The sequence below is a fragment of the Cebus imitator genome, unplaced genomic scaffold (assembly GCF_001604975.1).
Source record: "Cebus imitator isolate Cc_AM_T3 unplaced genomic scaffold, Cebus_imitator-1.0 Scaffold88, whole genome shotgun sequence".
Lineage (NCBI taxonomy): Eukaryota > Metazoa > Chordata > Mammalia > Primates > Cebidae > Cebus > Cebus imitator.
The window spans coordinates 5,918,555-5,946,267 of NW_016107403.1; the positions used below are offsets into that span (position 1 = coordinate 5,918,555).

General features: G+C 41.0%; 1 protein-coding gene across 3 annotated transcripts in view; it reads left to right on the forward strand.

The window, feature by feature from the left end:
- Positions 1–27,713, forward strand: part of VIT (vitrin) — a 121,693-nt gene that overhangs the window by 20,297 nt on the left and 73,683 nt on the right. For all 3 annotated transcript variants that reach the window (XM_037740753.1, XM_017534884.2, XM_037740754.1), the window contains exon 3: positions 17,444–17,509. In XM_037740753.1, coding sequence (XP_037596681.1) covers positions 17,444–17,509 — 66 coding nt within the window. The remainder of the gene's footprint in view (positions 1–17,443; positions 17,510–27,713) is intronic.

Below are 27,713 nucleotides of genomic sequence, written 5' to 3' on the forward strand. Positions count from 1 at the left end.
AAGAAAAGTTTTAAACCAAGACAGGGCGTATAAACAATACAGTGTATCTTTTTATAGTAAACATTTTGAAGAGTTTTTTTTTTTTTTTTTTGAGACAGAGTTTCGCTCTTGTTACCCAGGCTGGAGTGCAATGGCGCGATCTCGGCTCCCCACAACCTCTGCCTCCTGGGTTCAGGCAATTCTCCTGCCTCAGCCTCCTGAGTAGCTGAGATTACAGGCACACGCCACCATGCCCAGGTAATTTTTTTTTTTGTATTTTTAGTAGAGACAGGGTTTCACCATGTTGACCAGGATGGTCTCGATCTCTTGACCTCGTGATCCACCCGCCTCTGCCTCCCAAAGTACTGGGATTACAGGCGTGAGCCACCGCCCCCGGTCTGAAGAGATGTTTTAAGTAAGAATGTTAAGCAAAGATCAAACTCAGGATGCACATGTGTATGTTTTTATGCAAAGCAAATACTGTATATGTATTACATATATGTTTCTATATACTACGTATTACGCACACACCCCTATCTTTTGTGTATTCCTCAGCAATTAGCACATATTTCAGATACAGCATATTTGCAGATTCTAAATTTAAGGATATTCATGTTTGTTAATTTCGCAAAAAAAAAATAATAGCTTTACCTGTGGCATTGGCAACTCATAATTTTTAGAGGTGATTCTTTTTTTTTTTTTTTTTTTTTGAGACAGAGTCTTGCTCTGTCACCCAGGCTGACATGCAGTGGCACAGTCTTGGCTCACTGCAACCTCCGCCTCCCAGGTTCAAGCAATTCTTCTGCCTCAGCCTCCCGAGTAGCTAGGGCTACAGGCATACGCCACCATGCTCAGCTGACTTTTGTATTTTTAGTAGAGGCAGGCTTTCACCATATTGGCCAAGCTGCTCTCAAACACCTGATCTTGTGATCCACCTGCCTCGGCCTCCCAAAGTGCTAGAATTACAGGCATGGGCCACTGTGCCCGGCCTAGAGATAATTCTTTTTTAAAGAATCCATTAACGCCAGAGAATGCAATATTGGATAGGCCCTTGAGGAGTAGCAGGTCAACTAAAAGCAGGCAAGTGCTGAAGGGTTTAGGACCGAGCCCAAGGGTAATCTTCCATTAAGCTTGGCCCCACTGCGCCACGCCCTTGTCAGGTAGAGTGATCCTATGGATCCTTGTGAAACCACTGCCAGGAAGGAACACAGAGGCCTTTCTCACAGTCTGTTAGTTTGCCAGGGCTGCTGTAACAAAACATTACAATCTGGGTGGCTTAGAACAACGAAACCTATTCTCTCCACCTTCTGGAGACCAGAAGTCCAAAATCAGTGTCAGGAGGGTGGGTTCTTTGAGGGGCAGCAAGGGAGGAATGTGTTCCACGTCTCTCTCCTAGCTTCTGGTGGTTTGCTGGTAATTTTTGGTGTTCTTTGGCCTACAGATGTATAACCCTGATTGCTGCCTTCATCTTCACATGGCATTCTCCCTGTATTTGTGTCTGTCTGCACATTTTCCCTGTTTATAATGACATCAGTCATATTGGATTAGAGGCACACCCTACTCCAGTATGAGCTCATCCTAACTTAACTATATCTGCCATGAGCCTATTTCCAAATAAGGTCACATTCTATGATACAGGGGCTTAGGACTTCAACATATAAATTTGGGGGTACATAATTCAACCCATAATATAGTCAGAGTGTTCAAGGTCTGTTCGGAGGAAGTATACCCGGCAGAATAGGGGACTGGAGGAGAAGAAGGTAATACAGATGGGAAGACAAGGGGGCTCCAGGCATGGTGGAAGGTGTACTGGACCAGGAGTCAAAGGGAGGTGTGGGTTCTAGTCCTGACTCCACCATCAACTTGCCAATTTTGGCAAGTCACTCATCTTCTCAGAGCTTCCTCCAAATTTCTGTGTTTGAGCTATTAATCACCCAATCCATGTAACATGGCGCCAGAGACCTAGGGGCAGCTCTGTCAAAGTTCCTTGTCTCTCAGGTAGGCTACTCTCTCCTGGAGCCAAAGATAAGGCCACAAACAATGCTCTCTCTTCACTTTGGATAGGTGATAAAAGGCACTCTCAGGAACCAGTGGCACTATTTCCTGGCACCTGTCAGATGGCCATGAGAAGCCCTGAGGAACTTCTAGGTACCTGGACCAGGAGGCCTCCCCCAACTATTGCTGTTGTCCTCAGAGACTGGGCAATGTCCAAGGGTCAAGCATCCCAACACTGCCTCTGCAATTGCTCTATATGCCTGGCTTGCTTTAGCAAACAAAAGTTTGGCTAGCACACGGGGAACAGTCACCTTGAAAAAACAAGGTCCTTCATTTCCACCTTGCCCCTTTGGGAGGCTACCTCTCTTTTCATTCTAACATACAAGTTGGTAGGTTTCTTTTTTTTTTTTTAATTGTACTTTAGGTTCTGGGGTACATGTGCAGATCATGCAAGACTGTTGCATAGGTACACATATGGCAATGTGGTTTGCTGCCTCCATCCCCCCGTCACCTACATCTGACATTTCTCCCCATGTTATCCCTCCCCGACCTCCCCACTCCCCTGCTGCCCCTCCCTTGGCCCCCCCACAGCAGACCCCAGTGTGTGATGCTCCCCTCCCTGAATGGTTTTGCCTAGGTTTTCTTCTAGGGTTTTTATGGTGTTAGGTCTTATGCTTAAGTCTTTAATCCATCTGGAGTTAATTTTAGTGTAAGATGTCATGAAGGGGTCTAGTTTCTGCTTTCTGCACACTGCTAGCCAGTTTTCCCAGCACCATTTATTAAACAGGGAATCCTTTCCCCACTGCTTGTTTTTGTCAGGTTTGTCAAAAATCAGATGGTTGCAGATGTGTGGCATTGTCTCCAGGGCCTCTGTTCTGTTCCATTGGTCTATCTCTCTGTTTTGGTACCAATACCATGCTGTTTTGATTACTGTAGCCTTGTAGTATAGTTTGAAATCAGGTAGCACGATGCCTCCTGCTTTGTTCTTTTTGCTTAGGATTGTCTTGGCTACGCAGGCTCTCTTTTGGTTCCATATGAAGTTTAGGGTGGTTTTTTCCAGTTCTGTGAAGAAGGTCATTGGTAGCTTGTTGGGTATAGCACTGAATCTATAAATTACTTTGGGCAGCATGGCCATTTTCACAATATTGATTCTTCCTAACCATGAGCATGGAATGTTTCTCCATCTCTTTGTTTCCTCTGTTATTTCCTTGAGCAGTGGTTTATAGCTCTCCTTGAAGAAGTCCTTTACATCCCTTGTAGTTGTATTCCTAGGTATTTTATTCTCTTTGTAGCAATTGTGAATGGGAGTTTGCTCATGATTTGGCTCTCTGTTAGTCTGTTATTGGTGTATAGAAATGCTTGTGATTTCTGCACATTGATTTTGTAACCTGAGACTTTGCTGAAGTTGCTTATCACTTTTAGGAGATTTTGGGTTGAGATGATAGGGTCTTCTAAATATACAATCATGTCATCTGCAAATAGAGACAATCTGACTTCCTCTTTTCCTAATTGGATACCATTTCTTTTTTCTTGCCTAATTGCTCTGGCTAGAACTTCCAATACCATATTGAATAGGAGTGGTGAGAGAGGGCATCCTTGTCTAGTGCCAGATTTCAAAGGGAATGCTTCCAGTTTTTGCCCATTCAGTATGATATTGGCTGTAGGTTTGTTGTAAATAGCTTTTACTGTTTTGAGATATGTTCCTTCTATACCTAGTTTATTGAGAGTTTTTAGCATAAAATGCTGTTGAATTTTGTCTAAGGCCTTCTCTGCATCTATGGAGATAATCATGTGGTTTTTGTCTTTGGTTCTGTTTATGTGGTGGATTACATTTATAGACTTGCATATGTTGAACCAGCCTTGCATCCCTGGAATGAAGCTTACTTGATCATGATGGATAAGCTTTTTGATGTGCTGGTGCAATCGGTTTGCCAGTATTTTATTGAAGATTTTTGCATCTATGTTCATCATGGATATTGGCCTGAAGTTTTCTTTTCTTGTTGAGTCTCTGCCAGGATTTGGTATCACGATGATGTTGGTCTCATAAAATGATTTGGGAAGGATTCCCTCTTTTTGGATTGTTTGGAATACTGAAGGTATGGTACCAGCTCCTCTTTGTATGTCTGGTAGAATTTGGCTGTGAATGCATCTGGCCCTGGACTTTTTTTGGTTGGTAGGCTATTAATTGCTGCCTCAACTTCAGCCCTTGTTATTGGTCTATTCAAGGTTTCAGCTTCTTCCTGGTTTAGGCTTGGGAGGGTGCAAATGTCCAGGAACTTATCCATTTCTTCCAGGTTTACTGGTTTACGCGCATAGAGTTGTTTGTAGTAATCACGATTGTAGTTTGTATTTCTGCGGAATCAATGGTGATATCCCCTTTATTGTTTTTTATTGCATCTATTTGGTTCTTCTCCCTTTTCCTTTTTATTAATGTGGCTAGCGGTCTATTTTGTTGATCTTTTCAAAAAACCAGCTCCTCGATTTATTGATTTTTTTGAAGGGTTTTTTGTGTCTCTATCTCCTTCAGTTCTGCTCTGATGTTAGTTATTTCTTGTCTTTTGCTAGCTTTGGAGTTTTTTTGGTCTTGCTCCTCTAGCTCTTTCAATTTTGACAATAGGGCATCGATTTTAGATCTTTCCTCGCTTCTCATGTGGGCATTTATTGCTATAAATTTCCCTCTAGACATGGCTTTAAACGTGTCCCAGAGATTCTGGTACATTGTGTCTTCGTTCTCAATGGTTTCAAGGAACATCTTTTTTTCTGCCTTCATTCCATCGTTTATCCAATCAACATTCAGGAGCCAGTTGTTCAGTTTCCATGAAGCTATGTGGTTCTGAGTTAGTTTCTAAATTCTGAGTTCTAATTTGATTGCCCTGTGGTCTGAGAGACTATTTGTAATGATCTCCATTCTTTTGCATTTGCTAAGGAGCGATTTACTTCCAATTATGTAGTTGATTTTACAGTAGGTGCAATGTGACGCTAAGAAGAATGTATATTCTGTGGATTTGTGGTGAAGATTTCTGTAGATGTCTATTAGGTCCACTTGGTCCAGATCTGAGTTCAAGTCCTGGATATCCTTGTTAATTTTCTGTCTCATTGATCTGTCTAACACTGACAGTGGAATGTTAAAGTCTCCCACTATTATTGTGTGGGAGTCTAAGTCTCTTTGCAGGTCATTAAGAACTTGCTTTATGTACCTGGGTGCTCCTGTATTAGGTACATATATATTTAGGATCATTAGCTCTTCTTGATGCATTGATCCTTTTACCATTATTTAACACCCTTCTTTGTCGCTTTTGATCTTTGCTGGTTTAAAGTCCAACTTATCAGAGACTAGGATTGCAACTCCTGCTTTTTTTGCTCTCCATTTGCTTAATAAATCTTCCTCCATCCCTTTATTTTGAGCCTATGTGTGTCCTTGCACGTGAGATGGGCTTCCTGAATACAGCACACTGATGGGTCTTGACTTTTTATCCAATTTGCCAGTCTGTGTCTTTTGATTGGGGCATTTAGCCCATTTACATTTTTTTTTTTTTTTTTTTTTTTTTTTTTTGAGACGGAGTTTCGCTCTTGTTACGCAGGCTGGAGTGCAATGGCGCGATCTCGGCTCACCGCTACCTCCGCCTCGTGGGTTCAGGCAATTCTCCTGCCTCAGCCTCCTAAGTAGCTGGGATTACAGACACACGCCACCATGCCCAGCTAATTTTTTGTATTTTTAGTAGAGACGGGGTTTCACCATGTTGACCAGGATGGTCTCGATCTCTTGACCTCGTGATCCACCCGCCTCGGCCTCCCAAAGTGCTGGGATTACAGGCTTGAGCCACCGCGCCCGGCCTAGCCCATTTACCTTTAAGGTTAATATTTTTATGTGTGAATTTGATCCTGCCATTTTGATGCTAGCTGGATATTTTGCCCATTAGTTAACGTTTTTTTTTAAATTGTGTTGATGGTCTTTACCATTTGATATGCTTTTGGAGTGGCTGGTACTGGTTGTTCCTTTCCTCGTTTAGTGCTTCTTTCAGGAGCTCTTGTAAGGCAGGCCTAGTGGTGACAAAATCTCTCAGCAATTGCTTGTCAATAAAGGATTTTATTTCTCCTTCACTTATGAAGCTTAATTTGGGTGGATATAAAATTCTAGGTTGAAAGTTCTTTTGTTTAAGGATGTTGAATATTGGCCCCCACTCTATTCTGGCTTGTAGAGTTTCTGCTGAGAGATCCGCTGTGAGTCTGATGGGCTTCCCTTTGTGAGTAACCTGATTTTTCTCTCTGGCAGCCCTTAGCATTTTTTCCTTCATTCCAACCCTGGTGAATCTGATGATTATGTGCCTTGGGGTTGCTCTTCTTGAGGAATATCTTTGTGGTGTTCTCTGTATTTCCTGGACTTGAATGGTGGCCTGACTTGCTAGGTTGGGGAAGTTCTTCTAGATACTATCCCGAAGAGTGTTTTCCAACTTGGATTCATTCTCTCCGTCACATTCAGGTACACCTATCAAATGTAGATTAGGTCTTTTCACATAATCCAATATTTCTTGGAGGCTTTGTTCATTTCTTTTCACTCTTTTTTCTCTATTCTTGCCTTCTCATTTTATTTCATTGAATTGTTCTTCAATCTCTGATATCCTTTCTTTTGCTTAGTTGATTCGGGTACTGAAACTTGTGTATGTTTTGCGAAGTTCTCGTGCTGTGCTTTTCAGCTCCATCAAGTCGTTTATATTCTTCTCTAAGCTGTTTATTCTAGTTAGCATCTCATCTAACCTTTTTTCTAAGTGCCTAGTTTCTTTGCATTGGGTTAGCACATGTTCTTTTAGCTCTGAGAAGTTTATTACCCACCTTCTGAAGCCTGTTTCTGTCAACCCATCCATCTTTGATCCCTAGCTGGTGAGGAGTTGTGATCCTTTGGTGGAGGAGAGGCATTCTGGTTTTTGGTGTTTTTATCCTTTTTGCACTGGATTCTTCCCATCTTAGTGGCTTAATCTACCTGTGGTCTTTGTAGTTGGTGACTCAGATGGGGTCTCTGAGTAGATGTCCTTTTTGTTGATGATGAAGTTCTTTCTTTCTGTTTCTTAGTTTTCCTTCTAACAGTCAGGACCCTCTGCTGCAGGACTGCTGGAGGTCCACTCCAGATCCTGCTTGCCTGGGGATCACCCACAGGGGCTGCAGAACAGTTAAGGGTTGCTGCCAGTTTCTTCTGCTGTTATCTTCATCCCAGAAGGTACCTGCCAGATGTCAGCCTGAGCTCTCCTTTTTGAGGTGTCTCTTTTGGGTATACAGGGTTCAGGGAGCTGCTTGAGGAGACAGTCTGTCCCTTATAGGAGCTCAAGTGCTGTGCTGGAAGCTCCACTGTTCCGTACAGAGCTGCTGGGCAGGTACTTTTAAGTCTGCTGCAGCAGAACTCATAACCGCCTCTTTTCCCAGGTGTGCTGTCCTAGGAAGGTCAGCTTTATTTATAAGTTCCTGTCATGCTGCTGCCTTTTTTCACAGGTGCCCTGACCCACAACAAATACAGCTAGTGCTCAACTTACGACCACGATTGGGACCGGCAGACTGGTCGTAACACGATTTGGTTGTTAGTTGAGTAGCTATATGTACAATTGAAATGGTGCACACGGAGATGGTAGTGCTGCCAGAAGCTGGTCCGCACTGTCGTACGCCCAGCTGGGCAACGTCTACACTGCCAGACGCGGAGCAGTCGTGGCTAGCGATTATGGTCATAAGTTGCATAGGTCGTAAGTCAATCAATACCTGTAGTCTAGTAACAGTCTGCCAGCAGAGGTGTTGCTGAGCTGCCGCAGGCTCTGCCCAGCTGCTGTGTAAACTGCCTAGGTATTAGCAGACTGCCTCGGTAGTGGTGGTCGCCCTTCCCTCCGCGGATCTGGACCGTCCTGGGTCCAGCTGCACTTGCTGCGAAACTCTCAGTACAGTGTTTCAGATTGCTTGTTTTGTGGGGGTGGTACCCGCCAAGCCAGATCGCCTGGCTCCCTGTCTCTGCCCCTCCTTTCAGTTGAATGGGCAACTCTGTCTCCCAGGTGTTCCAGGAACAAATTGCAATGGCCACCCAGATTTGTGTGAGTTTCTGTATGCCAGCCCAGCCCCGGCTGAAACCGCCATGCTGAAAACTCGTGGCGCTTTTTGGTGCACGAATCTCCTGGTCTGTGGGCAGTGAAAATTTGTTTGGAAATATGGTGGGCACTCACCCTCTGTGTTGTTCTTGCTGGGAACTGCACTCTGGAGCTGTTCCTATTTGGCCATCTTGGATCCTCCCAAGTTAGTAGGTTTCTAACAAAAGAATGGGTTGAGGGTGGGTCAAGAGGTTAAGAATAGGGTTTAGTTAAACAAATAAAACCAACAAACAAACTCTGAGGCCATTTCACCCTCTGTCATGTTACTAGCATCACAGAACCAAGAAAGGAAGATCTGGCTGTCCTTTGTCCCCTGTCTTTCTCAGCCTGCCCTTGCCCTTCTGGATTACTTATTTAGATAGCAAGAAAACAAAGTAGAAAAAGGAGATTTCTGTACCTTATCACAATAAAGGCCATGTATGACAAGGCTACAGCTAATATCATAATCAATGGTGAAAAACTAAAAGCTTTTCCTCTAAGATCAGAAATCAAACAAGGATGCCCCCTCTTGCTACTTCTGTTCAACATAGTACTGGAAGTCCTACCCAGAGCAATTATGCAAGAAAAGGAAATAAAGATATTGAAACTGAAAAAGAAGTAAAATTTTCTCTGCAGATAACATGATATTATATACAGAAAGCATTAAAGACTCTACCAAAAACCTGTTACAACTAATAAATGAATACAGTAAAGTTAGAGAATACAAAAATCAACATACAAAAGTCAGTAGCACCTCTATACACTCATAATGAACTACCTGAAAAAGAAATCAAGGAAACAATCTCATTTATATTAAACTAAAAACTACTTAGGAATAAATTTAACCACAGAGGTGAAAGATCTGTGCATTGAAAATTATAAAACATAGATGAGGCCAGGCGCAGTGGCTCACACCTATAATCCCAGCACTTTGCAAGGCCAAAGTGGGCAGATCACTTGAGCCTGGGAGTTTGAAGCCAGTTTGTGAAGCATGAAGAAATTCTGTATCTACAAAAAAAATTTAAAAATTATCCAGGTGTTGTTACATGTGACTGTAGTCCTAGCCAGTTGGGAGTCTGAGGTGAGAAGATCACCTGAACTCAGGGAGATTGAGGCTACAATGAGCCATGATCATGCCACTGCACTCCAGCATGGGTGACAGAGTGAGGCCCTGAGTCACACACACACACACACACACACACACAAAAGATGCAGAAAATTGAAAATGAAAATATTCCATGTTCATGGATTGGAATAATTAATATTGTTAAAATGTCTACACTATTCAAAGCAATCTATAGAGTCTTCAATGCAATCCTCAATGTAATCCTTATTTGAAATTCCAATGGCATTTTTCACAGAAATTTGGAACAAGAATTCTAAATTCATTTGGAAACACAAAATATTCCAAAAGGCCGAAGCAATCCTGAGCAAAAAGAACAAAGGTGGGGTATCAAATACCAAACTTCCAAATATACTACTAAGCTATAGTAATTAAAACAGCATGGTACTGGTGTAAAAACAGACATACAAACCCAGGGAACAAAATAAAGATCCCAGAAATAAACCCACACATTTATGGTCAATTGATTTTTAATGAAGGTGACAAGAACACACAATGGAGAAAGAACAGTCTCTTCAATAAGTGGTATTGGGAAAATAGTATATCCACATGCAGAAGAATTTATTTGATCCCTTAGCTAACACTGCATGTGCAAAATAATTCAAAATTGGCTAAAGACTTAAATGTAAGACCTGAAGTTATAAATCTACTAGAAGAAAACATAAAAAAAAAAACTTCTTGACATTTGTCTGGGCAATGACTTTTTTGATATAACCCTAAAAGCACACCCAACAAAAGCAAAGGTAGACAAATGGTATTGCACAAAAAGCTTCTGGGCTTCAGGAAGTTCTTTGTAAAGCATATATTTGATAAGGGGTTAATATCCAAAACATAAGGAACTCTAACAACTCAAGAGCAAGAAAGCAAATACCACAGTTTTTTAATGAGCAAAGGATGCAAACAGATATTTCTCAAAAGAAGACACACAACTGGTCAAAAGGCATATGAAAAAATGTTCAACATCACTAACATCAGGTAAATGCAAATTAAGTCCACAATGAGATATTACCTCACACCTGTTAGAATGGCTGTTATTAAAAAACAAAAGATAAGTATTGGCAAGGATGTGGAAGAAAGGGAGCCCTTCTAAATTGTTAGTGGGAATATAAATTAATAAAGCCATGTGGAAAACAATGAGATTCCTCTAAAACATAAAAATAAGAATTACCATATCATCCAGCAATCCCACATCTGCATATATGTCCAAAGGAAATGAAATCACTATTGAAGAGATATCCTTACTCTCATGCTCAATGCAGCATTATTCGCAATAGCCAAAATATGGAATCAACCTGAGTGTCTATCAGTGAATGAATGAATAAAGAAAATGTGGTGTACATATACAATGGAATATTATTCTGCCTTAAAAAAAAAAAAGAAATCCTGTCATCTACAACATAAATGTACCAGAGGATGTTATACTAAGTGAAATAAACCAGGCACAGAAAGGCAAATATTGTATGATCTAATTTATATCCTGTGCCGAATCTACAAAAGCCAAACTTATGGAAGCAGAAAGTAGAACAATGGTTGCCAGAGGCTGAGGAGCTGGGGAAATAGGGAGATGCTGGTCAAGGGTACAAACTTTCAGTTACAAGATGAATGTGTTCTGGTGATCTAATGTACAGCACAGTGACTACAGCTTATAAAATTACATTGTTTACTTGTAATTTGCTAAGAGAGTAAAGTTAAAATGTACTCACCACACACATAAAAATTATCAAGTATGTGAGGTAATATGTTAATTAGCTTGATTTAATCATTTCACAATGTATACATATATCAAAACATCATAAATAGAGACAATTTTATTTGTCAGTTTTACCTCAATGAAGTTGGGGGGAATAATAAATCGCTCTATTAATGAAAAACAAGGAGGCTCGTGTTCATATAGTCCCCTCTCTAGATCCTCGCATGTCTGCCTCCCTGTCATCTGTCTCTTCTGCTCACGTGTCTCCATCCCAGGGCCATTTCCTTAAGTCCTTCAGTTCTTCCTCTGGGTGCTGTGATGGCCTCCTTGCCCCAAATCCTTACCCCTTTACCTCATTGTCTACCATACCCCTAATAATCCCTTAAAGCCCACCTCTGACTCAACTCTGTTGCTCTTCATGCAAACTCAGTGTTTTCCCTTTGCCTTTAGGATGGAGCTCAAGTTTCTTGAAGTGCCTTGCTTGTAGGGACTTCCTGATATGACTCTGAACTTCCAGCCCTGAACTTCTGATTTCCCTGGGGAATGCATCATTTCTCATCTACAGGCCTTTGAATATGCCGTTCCTTTCCTGGAATGCTCTGCCTCTCACTGACATCCCCACACCCACTCCCACAAACCATGTTATTCCTCCAGGAAGCTTCCCTCCACCCCCATTAGATTGGTCCATCTTCCTGTACACTTCATTGGTGTCTTGTGTTTATTCTCACCAAAGCTGCAAGATATTGGCCTTGTCATTATTCTGACTCTCCAAAATCTGTAAACTCACTGAGAGCGGGAGCTGTGTCACACCCATTGATGTATCTCTAGTGCTCGCCACATATCATAGGCACTCAATAAATATTTCTAAATAAACAATTGTCCTTAAGGATGATGGCTTTTTAAGGTTTTGGAGCCATTTAAGGATCCTCCAAAAGCTCTCTAAATTAATGACAACTAAGTATTTAGTTAATATATTTAAGAGGTAGCATGTTTGTTTTAGTTATGTTTCAATGTATGATAGAGCAGAGTTTTATACTGCTCATTGTCATCCGAGTACTGTTTATAATCCATGTGTGTACTGGCAGGGACCAAGTGGAGTAAAGAGGCCAACACTGTAGCCAGCAAACTCGCATTCTGGTTCCAACTTCTTCCCCCAAATGACTGCAGCATTAGCCAAGGAGTTAACCCTGCGCCCTAGTTTCCTTTCTATAAAATAAAGGATGACCTCCAAAGCTCCTCCGAACTTTAAACATTCTGTGAATTGAAGCACAATTTTATGATTTACATGATTGTAGAGAATAAGCTGTCATGGCCTTGCTATGAAGCTCTGATTTATTTGATGCTAAATGTTTCACTGAGTACATAATGCTAAATTAAAGCAGCAGGGAAATTTGAACTATGTTTAAATGATCTGCTTTATAAATCGATTTTCAAGAAGGCATTGTGGATACTACCTATGTTAGCAAATCTAACACAGGTCTACAAAAAGATCTAACAGGAAGTTTATGGGCCAGAATGAGGCATGCCTATAAAAGTTCTAGGTACATAAGTATTCGATAAGTATCTACTGATTTGATCATTGATTAGATGTTCTGGTACTTCATGTCTTTTCTTGAACATATGTGGATTCTGATTATAATTCATTACTGACAAGAAAACTGGGAAACATAAGCACAAATTAATCATGCCAGTAATTTTAAAAAGGAGTTTTCATTATTATAAATTTATATTATTTCAATATGACCAGATTAAAAAATAACTGTTTTTATATCAATTATCTCTCATTTATATATGATTCTAATTATATAAATAAGGTCTATATAAAATATATCTTTTATAAATATATAAATACAAATGTAAAAGGGGAAAATACAGAAAATATAAAAGAGAAATAATAATTCCTCCATTATTAATATTTTAGCGTATCTGTTCCAGTTATTTATCTGCATATATTTTAACCTTGTCAGAATCAGTCTTAAGGTTACAGCTGAATACTTCACAGGCAATTTAATATTCTACTATACATCATTTGTAATAAATGCTTAGGATTTCCTATTGTTGGCACATTTTCAACATTTTATTATTTCCAGATCCATTAGAAATAATGCTATAATGAACATTTTTTTTTTACATATATCTTTGCCTATACTTCTGGTTATAACTTGAGATATATTCCTAGGGGTTTGTTTTCTAGGTCAAAGAATATAAAAGTTTTTAAGGCTCTTGAAATGTATTACAAAATTGCTTTCCAGAATGGCCCTGCCTGCTTACACTTCACCAACAGTGTTCAGGGAAGCCCTGATCTCAAATCCCCTGCCAGGATTAAATACAATTTTATGTTTCGTATTTACTAGCATGATATGGGAAAACATTCCCTCATTTTACTGAAGCTTGCATTTTTAACAGAGCAAGATGAAAGAAAAAGAAAGAGAGAGAAGAAAGAGAAAGAGGGAGGGAAGAAAGGAGAGAGAAGGAGGAAGGGAGGAAAGGAAAGAAAGGGGAAAGGAAGGAGAAAGTGAGGGAAAGAGAAAAAGAAAGAAAGGAGAAAGTGAGAGAGAGAAAGAGAGGAAGGAAGGAAGGAGGGAGGGAGGGAGGGAAGGAGAAAGTGAGGAAGTGAGAAAGAAAGGAAAGAAAGAAAGGAGAAAGTGAGAGAGAGAGAGAGAGAGGAAGGAAGGAACGGAGGGAGGGAGGGAAGGAGAAAGTGAGGGAGAGAGAGAAAGAAAGGAAAGAAAGAAAGGAGAAAGTGAGAGAGAGAGAGGGAGGGAGGGAGGGAGGAAATGAGGAGGAGACAGAGAGAGACAGAGAGACAGAAAGAAAAGAAAGGAAAGAGAGAAAGAAAAAAGCAAGAGAGAGAGGAAGGAAGGAAGGAGGGAGAAAGGCAGGGAGGGAGGGAAAGAGAAAGAAAGAAAGAAGAAAGAAAGGAGAGAGAGAAAGAAAAAAGAAAGAAAGAGAAAAAGAGAAAGAAAGAAAAGAAAGAAAGGAAATTAAGGAGAAAGTGAGAGAAAAAGAGGAAGGAAGGAAGGGAGGGCGGGCGGGAGGGAGGGAAGGAGAAAGTGAGGAAGAGACAGAGAGACAGAAAGAAAAGAAAGGAAAGAGGGAAAGAAAGAAAAAAGCAAGAGAGAGAGGAAGGAAGGAAGAAAGGGAGGGAAAGAGAAAGAAAGAAAAGAAAAGAAAAGAAAAGAAAAAAGAAAAGAAAGAAAAAAGAAAGAGGGAAAGAAGGAAAGAGAAAGAAAAAGAGAATTGTTTATATTATTCAAAACTGGAACACTGGATTTTTAAGGATTGAGAAGCACTGCTGCAGAGTTGGGAAATCATGATTGCCTTGGAATTTGGGGTTCCAGACTTTAGTCTCTTCAAATTTTCTTGACACCCATTGCCTCCACTGCCAGATAATTCACTACTCTCACAACAGGGCCTGGCTCTCAGACCCACCTATGGCTTTGCACTTTGAAGTGAGCATCAGCCATCCATCCTGGTGTTCTGCTAGGCGTCCTAGGAAAATGAACACAAGACTGATTCTTCTCTCACCCAACTTCAACATGCAATTTACCATTTCCAATGTCGCAAGACGGGGATTGCTGATGAGGAATAAAGACTTGCTCAGGGTCACAAGCACATTTGCAGGCCCTACTGACCAGCCGTCCCCTGGAAGAGTAGTTTCTGAGAAGTTTTAATTATAAGCACAGAAGCTGAGGGGAGGTCCTGCAGTGTGTCCCATCAAAGATAATGACTTTATTAACTACTGCTGTTCAACTGCACCCAGCTATGCATGTTTTCACTCTAAAAGGTCTTGGGCAACCAAAAGCAAATGATGGGATGGTCTTACTAAAATATTTATAGTCCTAAGGACACCCAGACTTATAAACCACTTGCCTCAGGAACAGAGACCAAGAACAGTTTTCAGTTTTCCACAAAAATTAATGCTCAAATTTATTATTTCACTTACTCCCTCCCCTTGCTCAATTTGTTTTCTATGTATGTATTTAGTACTTGTTTTAAAAAATATTATAGGACCACAGATATTTATTTTTGAGCATTAAGTAAAAATGTGGTCTTTGCACAGAGTTAATTGACAAGAAGCTACTATAAAACTTAGACCTCCGGGGCACTCACACCCACTGAAACCCCAGAAGTAAATACACCTAAAAAATGTCTGCCTTCATTTGGCCTGGCTGGACTTCTGGTTCTCACTCAGTTCTCTTTCATGTTTCTGTTCTTGCAGGATATGGTATGTCAATTACTCAGGCATCAACTATTGCTAATAGTCAAAATTGGAGATAATTCAATGGCCACATCATTGGCACAGGTTAGCTAGTGTCTTAGTTCATGAATAGAGGGAATATATAAAAAGCCTCAGAAAAGCGGCCATTTGGGAAAGAAAGGCAAGAAGAAAGGGGGTGGGGAGAAGGAGAGGCTCCGGATAAGGCCTGAGAATGCTCTATTTCATCTTATGTGCTTGAAAAGGAACCAGACTTTTTTTTTTTTTTTTTTTTTTTTTTTGAGACAAAGTTTCACTCTTGTTACCCAGGCTGGAGTGCAATGGCGCGATCTTTAGAATTCTCCCTTCTTCACCTATTTTGAAGGAGAGCAGTGTCTAAATGCTATCAGAGGTTCTGCTCCTGTTTCTAAAGAGGAAGCTCAACTATCTGCAGTTGCCTCGATGGGACACAGAACCAGGGATACCAGGGGATACTCAGGTCACTTCTCAGACCTTGTGATGAATCTCTCCTTCTCCTCCCCAGCCCCTTTCTCTTTCCCTTTCTTTCCCAGACAGGCTCTCTTCTGAGGCTTTTTTTTTTTTTTTTGAGACGGAGTCTCACTCTTGTTGCCCAGGCTGGAGTGCAATGGCATGATCTCGGTTCACTGCAACCTCTGCCTCCTGGGTTCAAGCGATTCTCCTGCCTCAGCCTCCCAAGTAGCTAGGATTACAGGCATGAACCATTGCACTCAGCCAATTTTTGTATTTTTAGTAGAGATGGGTTTTCTCCATATTGATCAGGTTGGTCTTGAACTCTCAACCTCAGGTGATCTGCTCGCCTTGGCCTCCCAAAGTGCTAGGATTACAGGCATGAACCACCACGCCTGGTCTGTATGTTCTAGTCTATACTTTTATCATTTAGAGTATACTCCTTTTACTAACAACAAAAAAAAAGTTAACCATAATATTTAACCAAAAGATTTTTAAAGTAAAAAATTTAAAAATCTCAAAAATAAAAAAAATGCTTATGGAATAAGGATATAGGGAAGAGTATTTTTGTACAGCTGTAAAATGTGTTTGTGTTTTAAGCTAATTGTTATTACAAAAGAGTCAAGATGTTAAAAAATTTAAAAGTATCTAAGGTGAAAAAGACATAGTAAGCTAATGCTAATATTATATTAAAGAAAAAATCGAGACCATCCTGGCCAACATGGTGAAATCCCATCTCTACTAAAAATACAAAAATTAGCTGGGCATGGTGGCATGTGCCTACAGTCCCAGCTCCTAGGGAGACTAAGGCAGAAGAATCATTTGTACCCAGGAGACGGAGGTTGCAGTGAGCCAAGATTATGCCACTGTACTCCAGCCTGGCAACAGAGCGAGACTCTGTCTAAATATATATATATACACACACATACATGTGTGTGTGTGTGTATATATGTGTGTGTGTGTGTATATATATATATATATATATATAAAATAAATTTAGTGTAGCTGAGGTCTACAGTGGTTATAAAATCTACAGCAGTGTATAGTAATGTCCTAGGCCTTCACATGCACTCACCACTCCCTCACTGACTCACCCAGAACAACTTCCAGTCCTGCAAGCTCCATTGGTGCTAAGTGCCCTCTACAGGTGTATCACATTTTATCTTTTATACTGTATATTTACTGTACCTTTTCTATGTTTAGATACATAAATACTTATCAGTTGTTAACAATTGTTTACAGTACTTAGTACAGTAACATGTTGTACAGATTTTTTACCTAAGAGGCAATAGACCATACCATATAGCCTAGGTGTGTAGTAGGCCACATCATCTAGGTTTATGTAAGTATGCTTTACAATATCAGCACAAAGGTGAAATCGCCTGGCTGGGTACAGTGGCTTAGGCCGGGCATGGTGGCTCACACCTGTAATCCCAGCACTTTGGGAGGCCAAGGTGGGCAGATCACGGGGTCAAGAGATCGAGACTATCCTGGTCAGGATGGTGACACCCCATATCTACTAAAAATACAAAAATTAGCCAGGCATGGTGGCACATGCCTATAATCCCAGCTCCTTGGGAGGCTGAGGCAGAAGAATTGCTTGAATCCAGAAGGCAGAGGTTGTAGTGAGTCGAGATCACGCCACTGCACTCCAGCCTGGAGACAGGGTGAGACTCTGTCTCAAAAAATAAATAAATCGCCTAATGACACATTTCTCAGAGCATAGCCCCATCATTAAATGATGCATGACTGTAGGAGGGAAAATTAGCTCTGCCAATAATGCTTTATGGATGATCAAAGCAAATATGATTCAAAAGATAAAGCGTTTAGGTAAAATAATGATTAAATTCTTAAAAATTTTCTTTATGTAGTTTTGCTGGTGACTGGAGTACATTCAAACAAAGAAACAGCAAAGAAGATTAAAAGGCCCAAGTTCAGTAAGTAAAATCACAATTCCTTGCTGGCATAAGGCTTGTTTCTCCCACATGGAGGGTTATTATACTTGTTTCAGATTATTTTTGTTTTGTTTTGGTTTTTGTCTCTATCTCAATTATTTCCACTTAGACTAATTAGTGATACTTATTAGTGATAAGTGTCTTATTATCCTGACCACATTCCAAAAAGTGTTTCAGACAGGGGTCCTGAGTCCTGACTTTAGGATAAAAGATATGTAGTTCCCCTGCACTAGAAAAACTCAAAATGCACATACAAAGACCAGGCAACCCCAAGTCTCTATGACTAAGTGGAATAAGTTAGCCCTGACACTGAAATGCTGTCTCAGGTCCCCATACCAGAAAATTTAGTTTGGCTAATGCAAAGGTCTAGCAAACCTACCCACCTACCAACAGGCACTGGGATCAGAAGGCCAATCTCACAAAAAAGCCCATGTGATTTTACACCCCATCAATGGAAGGAGAAAAAAAAAATTCATTTCTGAGTGGAGTATCTGTTAAAATTAGATGACAGAAAATCTGGAATAAGGCCAGGGGCATTGGTTCACTCCTGTAATCCCAGCACTTTGAGAGGCCGAGGCAGGCGGATCACTCGAAATCAGGAGTTCAAGACCAACCTTACCAACATGGGGAAACCCTGTCTCTATTAAAAATTCGAAAATTACCTGGGCATGGTGGTGCGTGCCTATAATCCCAGCTACTAAGGAGGCTGAGGCACAAGAATCACTTGCACCTGGGAGACGGAGCTTCCAGTGAGCCCAGATCATACCACTGAACTCCAGTCTGAGCCACAGAGTGAGACTGTGTCTCAGAAAAAGAAAACAGAAAGAAAAGAAAATATGAAATAATAGATGCTTACTTAAGACTGCAGTTTCTTTCTCTCTCCGTGTCTTAGCTTTTATGGAAGTTCTAGTCTCCAGGGACCCAGACTTCTGTCTTCTAATTCTGCCAATTTGTTGCCCACAATGGCTGCCCAAGCTCCATTTATCATGTACACATTCCAGTCAGTAGGAAGGGATGAAGAAGGGTACATAATAGTGATGCAGGCTTTTTCTTCTCAGTCACTTTGCAAGCCAGGGAACCCCTAGCCAGTGGGTGATGCCTCACCTGGGCTTTGCTTGGCCGTACTGGCATGCCCCAGCCCATCAGTGTTATGGCTTGTACCTGTGTTCAGCGGCTCCTGAGCTCTTGTACCATACCCAAGAAGAATGAGGATAAGCTGGACATGGAAGAGTGAGGAGGGCTGAGACGAATTTTATTGAGTGACGGAACAGCTCTCAGCTGAGAGGGGATGTGAGGGGTGGCTCCCCTAACAGAAGGCGTGAAAGTCCCTCATATGGCTGGGTCTGGGGACTTTTATGGACTCAGAATGAGGAGTGGATGCTGATTGGTTTGTGAGTATGCAAAAAAGATTAAAGCGAAGATACCACTCAAAGGTGGGCAGGACAGTGTAGAAAACCAAATAGGGAAAGGGTAGGTTTATGTAAAATAGGTGAAGGGTAGGGATCCATCAGAGGAAAGCGCACCAAACGGGAAGACAGGTTCTCAATCCAGTCTGAGGATTTAACTTGTAGCTTGGCTTTCAGCCTTTTAACTGTTTTCAGCTTGGAGACACGGTTTTACCAGGGACCTGTCCGTATCTGCCTAGGCATTTGGCTGCCTCCAAATAGCTCTCCAAATACCAATCTCAATAGCTCCCTTTAAAGGTACATCCAAAAAGTTCAATATAACCCCTCTCTTTAAGTACTATTGGCCAACAACAGTAAGGGAGAGTGGGAAATGTCTTGATTTTAAACATTCACATCCGTTGCTACAAGTAAGGGGTATTATTACTAAGAAAAAAGAGAAGAATGGACATTGGGAAATAACTCACAGAAGGAGACACAGATGGAAAACTCACATTCAAATAAGCACACTGGGATATCTTTATTCAAATTTGTAGGCTTGATGAAGGCTTAAGTTAAAGCGTGTTTATAAAGAACCATAAAAAAAGGCTTTCAATATAGCCAATGTTCTGTGCTCTCCACAACTGAAACTTTCTTTATAGGCATTAAATTTAGGTGCCTTGAAATCAGCCACATTAATCATTTGAAATAAAAGAAAGATTTGCTTCATACAACCTCCTTTTTTCTTCTGCTCTTTAAACCTTCCATGTGAGATTTCCTGTTGAAATGAGACCTAAAGGGCAACCATCCACAGCCTGCTAGTCTGAAATACTAAAAAGGAATCAGTTGTTTATTTATTTCTGTCAGGACCAAGAGCCAAGAGGATGGGCCCTGGGGTAGATGTGTGTTCCAAACAATGATTAGGTTAATATGGAGACAAATGCATGCCCAAGTGTGAATTCCTTTGGGCTGTTTCCAGTATCTTCATTAACTCATATACAAAAATCATAAAAGGTTCCATGATTACCATGACAACAGTTTGCAGTGACTATGAAAGTCTGTGCTACATGACCCATGGGCAAACCACTTTGAGAGATCTCGAATGGATTGAATTTCTGATATGCTAAATTCTAGCCTTATTCTCAAAATCTCCCTAGTGATACAGCACATTGGAATCAATAAATGCACGAGGTCTCTTCTCTAATTAGGAACTCTGGCACAATTATTAAATAGGGGAAAAAAAAGATACAATCAAGGTAATTGGATATTCCCAAACCAAGAAGATATCTGATTCTTGACCTCCAGAGTATTCTCAAATCATAGTCTATAGCTTGAGGCCAAAGTCATTCTCTTTTTTTTCTTTTTTTTTTTTTTTTCCTGTTCAACATTGTCTGCTGCTGGGGGAAGTGACTAATGGCAAAGAAGGCACATTATTCATACATTTTATAAGCATTTATTGGGTGCTAGCCAAGTACCAGGCACTGTGTTAGACACCCATAAACAACAGCAATCCAGACTCAATCTATGCCCTCACAGAGCTCATCATCTAGGATGGACGAAAGACAAGTCAACAGGAAATGACAGTGTCCTATATAAGTGCTAGGACAAGAGGAGCTAAAGGTACTCAGAGAATAAGGAAAAGAAGTTGTGTATCTGGGAGGGCTTCCTGGAGGAAATGACACACACTGATTCTGAAAGCTAAATAGGGATTGGCCAGGCAAAAATGAGGAGAAAAGAGTATAATAAGCAGACAGAACACACCATGCCCAAGGCCTGAAGAGTAGAAAGAGCTAAAAAGAAGTTCAACATACAGAAATAGAGAGTAGAAGGTGAATGTGTTGAGGAAAAAGATGAAAAGCAAGCAGACACCAGATGGTGAAGAGCTTTACTGCCGTGTTCAGGGGATCTGGACTTCACCAAGAGGGCAATGGAAAGTATCTTCATGTGGGTTATTTTGGTTGCAATTAGCAGAAATCCAAGGCCAATCTGCTTAAGTAAAAATGGGGATTTGGGCAGGACCTGGGGTAGCTCACAGAACCCAAGGCAGGAAATGCAGCTGGAACTTCCTCAGGTTGGACTGTAGATGGAAAGGCCTCAGGAACCAGCGCCCCTGCTTCTCTCTGTGCATCTGCCCTCCCTCCCCCACCAACCCCCATCCTTGTCTCTCAGTCGTGGTCCCAAATTCCTGAGAGAGAGAATCTAATTGCATCAGGCTAGGCTGGCAGGGGGTCCACCCTATAAAAGAAGCATGGTCCTCAGAGAATAGTAAAGTGTGAAGGAAGGTGGTGTTAGGGAAATGAAACAATCCTGCCAACATTAACAACAACTCCTTTGTAGAAATATTTGAAGATACGAAGAGGAAAGAGAGAGAATACAATTTATGAGTGAACATTACAGATTTACATCCATATATATAGTATGACAGAGTGTACAAAGTCTGGACAGAATTTCACACAAGTTTATATAGTAAGTTGGAAGACAGACAATTACAATGCCTCTTGCCGCTCTGGAGGTGAGTACTTGCAGATTCTTACAGAAGGCCAGAGCCCTCGCATTGTAAAATCAAAAGGCTGGCCTCTTAGGTCTTTCGTCTTTAAGAAAACATCCTAAGAGGACAGGGTGGTGGGGGGCAGTGGGCTTCTCTCCTCTTCACTAAACAAAGCTTGATCATCTAACCGTTAGCACTGATACGTCAAAAAATATCTTATAGGATGCTACCAGAGAGTTTTAAACAGAAGGTGAAATGATAAAAGCAGGGCTTTAAACAAATCACTTTAGCTTTAATGTGAGATTGCACTAGGTCAGTGGTCCTCAATGTGTGGCTCCTGGACCGGCAGCATTAGCATCACCTGGGACCTTTTGTCTCAAGCAGCCCAGACTTCCTGAGTCAGAAACTGCAGGGGTGGGCCCAGCAATCTGTGCTTTAACCAGCTCTCCAGGTGATTCTGACGACTTGTAAAATGTGATAACCAGCAGACTAGAGAGAGAACCAAGATGAGGGCTTCTTGCAGATATGAATGCGAAATCATTTAGGTAGGTTCCCTTTACTGCCCTCCAACCTCTCTTTTAGAGGCCCTCAGTTTTCATCAATGTTTTTTCAAGAATCACAATCTTCATGACCCAGAAGTTTTAAGTCAAATAGCAAGGAGAAGGTAATTTGGTATGTCGGTCAGTGAGTAATTTCCTGACCCCTCCCAGACAGGGGGCACTGTCCTAGAGTCTTGAGGATCTAGTGCCTGAGGCACAGTGACACTAGTTGGCAGGGCCGGATTTCAAATTCAGGGCTGGGGGAGGTTCAACCCCTGATGTTTCCCCAGTGGCCTCCTCTCAAGCTGGGTGGGACTAAAGAAAGAATGAGGTGTCTGTTGCCTGGGAGCGGATGAGGGTGTTGCATAATCAAAGCCTGGCCAAATAGAAAGTAGAAGACATACAGGAAAAATGGGAGAAGGAGGAGCCTAACTGTCTTCCTTGGGCTTGGCTTGAAAATGTCTGCCATTCTAGTATACCTTTTCTCCCTACTCATAAGGTTCCCACTGATATTGGTAGTTGTCTCTTTCACTCCTCTTTCCTTTCTTTCTCACTTCTTTGTCTTTTCATCCCCTTTTCCTTCTTTGCATTTCTTTGGCCTGTCCATGGCCTCCAGTGCCCCTCATGGATATTCCTTAGCACCACTGGGGGGGCCCTTTGGACCAAGAAGATAATACTTAAGAACATGTTGAAAATAATCTGGGATGGGGGTCTTACAAAGAAGAAAAGCAAATATATTTTTTAAAAATTGGATGGATTCTCACAGCTCTACTCCATAAACCCATAGGCCCATTCATTCCAAGCTAATATTTTGCTTTTATGTGCTGAGTTGTATTGGGTACAATTTTATCCCACCATATTTGGCTTATCACATTATTTTCTAAATCAAATTAAGTCTGACTCCAAACTGCCAACTGCTGAGGTGAGGGGTGGAATTCAAATTCCTAATTACAATGGCTTCCTCCCTCTCTGCAGCAGAGACGGCTTGTGCAGGCTTGTGCAGTCTAGAAGATTCAGGTTGGTCCCTCAGCTGCTCAGCGTCCAAGTCCATGTTATCTTTGGGAGGTGGGCAGCTCCACTGTTTCTTGGATGTTGGGATGTTAGCAGAGGTGGGGAAGCCCTGTACCTAAAGCTCCATCTCAAGGTGCATCGCACCAGGTGCTGCCCTGAGGTGGTACTCCTCAAAGCAGCAGCTAGGGCAAGGGAATATTTCCTTTACTGGAACCTATTTGGGCACTCCCACCTCCCCAGTCTTAGAAGATCATTGAGTCTCCATTACTTTTTGGGCTGAACAAGCCCAATGCTCTGAAACAAGGGGAATTTGGAGAGTCTACTTTTCAAAGCCTGGAGAGAGTGTTGTCTTCGTGACACACTGCCCTCTCTCCTGCAACCTTGAGATCCAGAGGTAGGAAAATATGAGCCTGTCTACCTTCTTAGAATAGTAAAAGGGAAAAAATGCAATGGGAAGAACATAAGTTAATGACTTAATAAATTAACGGGCTGTTTAATCCAAGGTAGAGTTTACCTTACTGCACTAATGAGTATTTTATCACTTTATTTTTAGAGGTGACATTTTCAAGGCTCTCATTTTCCTGATAAGTCTTAGAGCCATAGATCTAACCTTAGCCAGAGGTACCTTTGTGATAGGTTTAGTCAGCATAAACCTACTCAAGCAGTTTCTAACAAATTACCAAAATGTGGCTGCATTTTTCTTGATTGTTTAAGGCTACAGATAAAGATTGAAGGGCTTAGATCTGTTCATAACACACTTCTCCTATGGCAGTCTTAATACCTTATACATTTTAAGGATTAATTTCATTTATGTGTAGGTTACACAGTCAAAAAAGGCCTACTCTTTAACTTATGAGCCTTTCAGTCTATACTGTAATAAACACATAATCTATTTTCACATAAATTATGTCCACCAGACTCTAGAACAATTCCTGCCTGGCAGAGTGTCTGTGCTAGAGAGAGAAAAGCTTTCAAGTTGTAAAATCTCATCAATGGCTTTTTCACACATAATGAAGCTGCAGAAGAGCCCCAGATGCAATGGCCTTAGTCCGAAGTACCGTCAGGTGAGATCACATTAGGAATTATCAGGGAGCCACTGATAATTCCATGCAGCGGGTTACTGGCCACCCATCCTGCAAAGTCTGTGACCTCAGTAAGCATCCATCTTGTAAAAGACAAAAGTATGCAAAGGGAGGCCTTGCTGGACCCAACCCCTATCCCGAACACACACTACTAGGTTAGATACCTCCTGTGTGCACTGCACTTTTTCCATCAAGTACAGATACTGCTTGACTTACAATGGGGTTGTGTTTCGATAAGCCCATAGCAAGTCAAAAATGCATTTCATACCCTGAAAAACCTTCCATAAAGTCAAAAAATCATAAGTTAAACCATTGAAAATCAGGGACTCTCAGTATTTACCACATATTACAGTGTGTCTTCCCAGCAAGACCAAAAGTACCATGAAGATTCAATTGGTACTCATTAGGGAATTGCTGGATGTATGGACAAATGAACAATAAAACAAAAGCCACTATAAAATAAAGCAGAATGCAGTAAATTCTATAGGAGAATAACAAACAAGGAGTCTACAGTAGGAATCCTACTGGTCTTATGAAATAATATTCAAGATAAGACCTGAAAAATAAGTGAATTTTTACAGGCAGAGGTTGGGAAAGGGCTTTCCAGGCTGACTAAGCACAGATACCATGGGGAGCAAGTGGAGGATGAGATCAGGAAGCAGTGAATGGCATGTTTGGGTTTAAGTGTTGAGGAATCATGGAAATGCAGCTGGAAGTTGGGTTAGGACCCACCAGGCAATGCCAATCTGAGTTTTTTTTCTTCATCATTCACTAGAGGGTGGGGACTCCTGAGAGTTTTCTAAGCAGGAAATTTACATGATGAAGGCAACAATCAGTGACATAAACAAGATATTCTCCACAGGCAGTAAAGCTACGTTCTGAAATATTTCCATTTACGTTGGAGTCTGTTGAAATAGACTTAATTTGGGGTGAAATGTACAACATGTAATTCACATAGTTCTCTCCAATGAATTAATCCTAATACTTTGTAAGGCATGGAAAAATTTTTGCAATCAACCTTGAAAAGTAGATGATTCCTGAACCTACTGCCTTGGGCATGAAGAGGTAATTGTTCTGGGACTTAGTTACTTAGTGCATTGGACACTGATGAAGAGAAATACAGCTCCATGGGTGTAAGATCTGGTATAGCATGCACACAACTTCTTGGGTACATTTATGTGTAGCAACTTGTAAGTAATCTCCAGTGTTTGCTTGCTTCTTAGACACCTGGCACCAACACCTGTGTGTTATCCACACCGATTGGCATGTGGGCCCTTTCTCAGACCATGAAAAAGGAAGAGAATTAACTTTCTAGCCCTTCTTCTGATATGTGGGTGAGAAAGAAGGCAGAGACTCTCTGTGTTACAGATTTTTAGTTGAGTAGACTCTACCATGGCAATTCTCAATAACAGGAATCAATACATGGAAAATTACACTAGAATGGTTACTTTGCAGGCATTTGGGATAGATGCACAGATACATGCATGTATTCACATAAACACACACACACACACGCACACACACACGCACACACACACACAACCTATTTGCCAGATATATACTGCATTCACCCACTCGTGATGGTCAGCAATCTTCAAGTTCAGAAAAGCTTGTAAGATTAGACAGAAGAAGCACAGTTTAACTTCTTCCCTTCAGTCATGGAAGAGGCAACCAGGTCGAGCTGGCAAAGCTGTGGGTTTATAGGCCTGAGTTCAGATCTTAGTTCTGCCACTTGGTATCGGAGCTTAAATAAACTAACTTGCCTCTCTGAAAAATGAGGACAAATGCCTTTTTAGGGTTTTGTAAGGACCAAGTGAAAGAACCTGTATTAGGGTTCTTTGTAAACTAAAATACGTATTTTTAGAGACACAAACTTCTGCAGCTTCCCCAAAACTGTGTTGCCACAGGCCAGTTACCTTCTGTCATCCAATCACTCCATTCATTCATTTATTCATTCAGCAGACATTCTTTTGAACAGCAGTGAATGAAACAGACAAAAGTCCCTGCCCTCATGAAGTTTATGTTCTAGCAGACGAATGAAGATGTAACTGGAACTGGGACCTGAAAGGTAGTAACATTCAAACAGATGAAAGGAAAAGGCTTTCAGATGTGAAAAATGATTCAAGCTAAGTTTGCAAAACAACATGCATTTAGAAAGCGGAGACTTTATTGGCAAGTATTGGCAAGCCCAGACGTTCCGTGGAAGAAACTGTGGAAAGGCCTTAAGGATTTTGGAATTTTTCCTAATGGCAGCAAAAACCTAGTGACAGTTTTTGAGCAAAGATTCAATGTGATCAAAGACTGCTTAAGAAAAATGGATACGAATGCTTTGCAAAAGAAGGCACTACAAAGGAAGAATTAAAATGACCTAGATGTCAGGATCACGGAGAGCAATGCATTCATCTTCAAATTAATGATATTTTTATTTCATTAAACTAAGAACTTTTTGCATAATTCTCTTAAAAATGAGATTTTAGTTGAATATCACAGTCCAACAAAAGTGACTTTAATATTAAAAGTTTTCATGCATAAGTGTTTTTTATAATTCTTCTTCATTAAAAAATATTAAAAATAATCATTCTTCCTCATTAACAGACATGAGGCAGGCTTACAATGATTGCCTGTTGATAAGGAAACGTGTTTTCCAGAAGCAATGTGGCTTGCCTGGGATCACTAAAAAGTTGAGTGGCAAAATAAGGAATCTACAGTTTGCTTTGGCCTACTACTTAACTGGCTTATTTTATGTGTCATCATCTAATAATCACTGTTATTAGCCTAGGCAGGAGACCCAACCAATAGGAGAAATATTTCCAGTTCTTACTCTCAGATTCCAATTTTATACTAAACATTGACTCAGACAGTACCAGTTTTCTGTTCTGAGATGAGACCTTTTGCCCAGGAACCCTTGTGAGACCACTACAACAGACACATGAACCTCAGTGACCAGCATCTAAAGGTAATCCTAGAGTTCGATCTGATTTGCAAGTGGTACTCCTTTCCCTGTCGCTAGTTCCAAGGGGGTTTGGGAAGGAACCCTTGGCAGATACTGAGATGCTCTAATGTGATTTCTGATAAGAAAGTGAGAATGTCTATGAGAAGGCAAGATTATCTTAAGGAGTCATATGAGAAAGTGGGTGGTGGCCTGAAGGGAGAAGCCAGGCAGGTGGCCAAGCAACAAGTTTCTGTGCAAAGATTCCACTGAAGAGTTCTGAAAAGAACTTACAAATAATTTCTCACCTGAGGTTAGCTGTGGGGACACAGCATCCCCCTCTTACTGTTTTGGCATTTGTCAAATATCTTCCTGTTCCCTTTAGACCTAAGAATGATACTTTTTGAGCTGCCTTAATTTTAACTTGTCTTTTTAAGGAAATCTGATTTTCTGCACTTTTAGGATCAAACTCAGAGAAGGGGGAAGGGAGATATGAATAAATCTTAACAACCAAAGAAAGAGAGAAGAAAGCTAAGCTGCAAGCATTGAATAGTTCAAAGATATTTAGAGGAAAGGCCAAGATTCATTTCATTTGGGCCTTAGATGGAGAAGTGGAAGTTTCTTTGACTATTACAAGAAAACAGACTACCTCACAAATAACTGGGAAAACACTGTAAAGAAACAAACCATAGTTTCCATATACTTAAAGAAGAGCTGCCAGAAAGATGCAAATGCCTGCTTTTTCCTGGCTAAAC